General features: G+C 47.1%; 1 protein-coding gene across 1 annotated transcript in view; it reads left to right on the top strand.

Annotated features, from left to right (window-relative positions):
• Adgrv1 (adhesion G protein-coupled receptor V1) overlaps positions 1-3,693 on the top strand; it is a 479,349-nt gene that overhangs the window by 316,609 nt on the left and 159,047 nt on the right. The window contains exon 84 of the mRNA XM_004644067.2: positions 407-523. Coding sequence (XP_004644124.1) covers positions 407-523 — 117 coding nt within the window. The remainder of the gene's footprint in view (positions 1-406; positions 524-3,693) is intronic.

The raw sequence follows: 3,693 nt of genomic DNA, 5'->3' as shown, positions 1-3,693 counted from the left end.
CCGTGTCCTGGCAGGAGACATCTGGAGAGCCTGCTGCTCTCTTTTCTCTCCTTCACTTCAGCTACTTCGGGAGTGGTGTTTTACTGTTTCCTCTCCGCTACTTAAATCAGTGTGTTTCCGTGGGATCTCTTTCTACGATAGGAGTGAGATTCCCTTTGATGACTTCCTCTGTGGGCCCAGAGGAGGGCATAGCATGGTGTCACATTGGTCACTATTTCTCAGAAAGATGAAAGCCCACTTCCTGCTGTTTTGAGGATGACCCTTAGTCCTGTGAGTTTGGGCAGCGCATCGACTTACTTCCCCTGTGAGTCACTCACCACTGATCCAGATGAGAAAGCAGTTTGTTTCCTTGGTCCCTTCACTACTGTTAGCATGACTTTCTAACAGAAGTGTCTCTTTCTTCCAGGTCATGTTCCTGGCATCTGCTTACGCGAGTCCCCGACTCTCTGCAGAGGGCTGCTCCGCCATCGCCGCTGTCACGCACTACCTGTATCTCTGCCAGTTCAGCTGGATGCTTGCCCAGGTTGGTACCTGGCACCCTGGGGAGTGGTCTTGGTATTTCGAATCCTTGGTGCTAAATGGAAGTGGATCTGTGAGCCCTTATTCCATTCCCAGGATGGGAATGTGAGGAGCTCCCTGTAAACCATGCGGTGTGAGGGAGATGGTGAGTTTGGAAGAACAGGAGCTCTCTGTAGAGCGGCAAACAAGTATACAGGAGATGTGGGGTGCAGTGTGGCCCCTGTGGGGCACAGTAAGACATGTGAGTATTTTCCTAGGGGAGATAATGGAATTAGGTAAGTAAAGGAGTACTATGATACAGATTTGGGGTCTTGAAAGATGTTCCTGCTTTGGTGAATTGGAGATAGGAAAGAGCGGGTGGGGCATTCACTGGATTTGAGAAGGAAATGTTAGTGTGAATGAGGGAAGTAGCAGTGGAAACGAGAGGCAGACAGCTTTGGAGTTTGTGAGAATTGATGTAGAACTTTAAGGTAGGTTGCTTGTGAGGGATACAGCAGGGAGAACCAGGGGGTTTGTGGAGTTTCCAGTGTGAGCATCTGTGGACAGTGGTGCCTGGAGAGTGGTGGGGAGGTGATGAGTGTAGTTTGGGACGCTCCAAAGGCAAAGCCCCCATGAGACCTTTAACAGCACTTCGGGAGAAGGGGCCCACCCTTCTCTAAACCCTGGCCCAGAGAAATGCATCAGAAAGTAGAGCGTAGGAAACGTAGTCATTGCCTTGCAAACACCCGCTGGGGAAGAGCGTGATTGGAGCGAAGGGGCCGGGGCAGACTCTCCCGAGGAACTCACTAAGGGAGGGAAGCCACCTGAACACGCCTGTTCGGACTAAGACCCCCAAACTCACTGTCGTGAGCTGTCCTGCTTGATAGAAGACAAGTGAGAGCAGGCCCGCTGCAGCAAGTAGTGTGCTGCTTGAAGAACTTAGCTAAGTGCTGCACTAGGTGCCACCGCACTCAGAGGGGACTTGTTCAGTCCTTGTGTGCAGAGTAGGCCTCCATGTGTTTCTTGGGATGCATGTGAATGCTTGTGCACAGGAGTGCTCCAACTCCAGCGTGTTCTTTATCATGGTGGGGTGAGCAGGGCGTGGGGTTTGGCTGTCAGCAACACTGAAGTCACAGCAGAACGAAAGCAGGCGGTGTTACTATTCTGGAGCACCACGCAGGCGCAAGACACTTGGAGCATTGCAGAGGCAAAGGAGAAGGGCACTGAATTACTTAGATAGCACAGCTAATTAGAACATTTGGGGCCTGAGGCCTGGGTTTGAATTCCAGCTCCACCACCATTTGCATGCGCTTAATCAAAGCATTAACTTTCTCCAGTGTTTGTTTCTAAGTCTGCCTAGGGGGATAATTCGCAAGCCACAGAAGGAGTGTTTTAGAGCTCTTTTGCAACACTTATCAAAAAGTGTTCTCTAACACCGCCCTCAAAAGTTTTTTTTTGTTTTGTTTTGTTTTTTCAAGATGAAATCTAAACCCTATAACATGAAACTTAGCTAGAAACTAGCCTTGTGGCCCTAGGTTTCTTGGCTGCAGGAGGCCTTAGGAGGTTATCTCCGCTGAACTCTCTCAGCTGTGCTCGCAGAGCTTCTCATCTGTCTGCACTGAGGCTCCTGGGCTGTGCCAAAGGTCTCTGTCTAGGCCCCTCACCTCCGCAGCAGTTTTGATTAATGACTTGGATAGAAACACGAGACACCACCAATCCGATTTGCGAGGGTACAGGTTGGGTTGAGGGCCGCAGGGCCAGCAAGGAAGGTGTGCTCCCTGCACCAAGATGACAGGAGAAACCGTCCTGCCGGATTGAATGCTGGGGGAAACGACATCAGATGAGACTCAGTGTGAAGGACTCCAGATTTGAATCTAACATAAGCTCGGTGGTGGTCGTACATGTAAGCCCTGTGAGCACAACACCAGGGAACAGGACAGAGGCGGGCCCACCAGTGGGGCATCTGCAGTGCTGGTTCACAGTGGCCACTTCCAGGTTGTGTTTCAGCGGGGATGTGAATCAGGTGACAGTCCTGCAGAGGGCTGTGGGGCAACAGGCCGCGCCTGGGCGGGATGGAGGGGTGGAGGCCTCCTGCCAATCCAAAAGCGCTGTGACAGAAAAGAAAGGTAGACAAGGCAGGTCTGTTTGGCAGGAGCAGAACAAAATGGTCAAAACTGAGGGAAGCAGATTTTGAGCTTATGTAGCCAAAGAACTGTCAGCATCACAGAGACTATTTGTAGAAGTAGAATGAATCCAATCACTGAAATATATCCAATAGAGAAAAACGACCAACACTTGCATGATTTAGATGAATTTCCTGCTTTGGGAGCGCACTGAACAAGAGGCCATGTAAAATTTCACCCAACTTCATGAGGACCCAAGAGCCCTTCTGCTCTTAAGTAGATTTGATTGTTGCTGATGTGCAGTTAGTGAATTAGGTTTCTGTATGACCAACAGTTTAGGAAAACTACTTATAAAGTGCCAGTGAAGTTTAACGTATTTTGCATGGTGCACCACACATTTTTCATGGTTTGTGGTATAACCACAAGGAAAATTTCAATAACTTTTGGATCCTACGTAGGTTGCTTTGCATAAGTTATTCTGTGGTCAGAGGTTGTCACTTCACCGACCTGTATTTTCCCATTATAAAACACTGTATACTAACATGTTTAACTAGAATTTTTTTAAATATTTTGGAAAAAGTTAGACTACTATTAGTAGCATTGGGTTGAAAAAAATTAAAAGAATAATAGCATTTTAATGATTACACTTCATAGATTTCAGCAGTTTAGGGGAGGCTCTAATACTGTGTATACATGCATAGTTGAAGAGTGTCAGTGTAATTACTCTATTTTTTAATCACTGGGCTAAGGATATAAGAATTAGTGTTTATTTTTGTGTGTACCATCTTCTCAATCTTAGAATAAGTCATTTAAATAACCTTATTTTAATGCTCTTATGGTATAGATGGATATTTTTAGAAGAGTCAAGAAAAATGTATTATAAAACAGGTCGCATAACCTGAGTCTGGGCTCTCTTATCTGAGAAATCAGGTTTAACAGGAGCCACCTTTGAGAATTGTGGGAAGATACATTAAGGCCGTGGAAGAAGCTGGTGTGGTAGCTGCACAATTTACACACACATTATCTCTCTCTCTCTCTCTCTCTCTCTCTCTCTCTCTCTCTCTCTCTCTCT

Source organism: Octodon degus, unplaced genomic scaffold (genome assembly GCF_000260255.1).
Source record: "Octodon degus isolate 3935 unplaced genomic scaffold, OctDeg1.0 scaffold00190, whole genome shotgun sequence".
NCBI classification, from domain to species: Eukaryota; Metazoa; Chordata; class Mammalia; order Rodentia; family Octodontidae; genus Octodon; species Octodon degus.
Note: the sequence above shows the minus strand (reverse complement) of the source record. Positions and strands in the feature narration are given on the sequence as shown.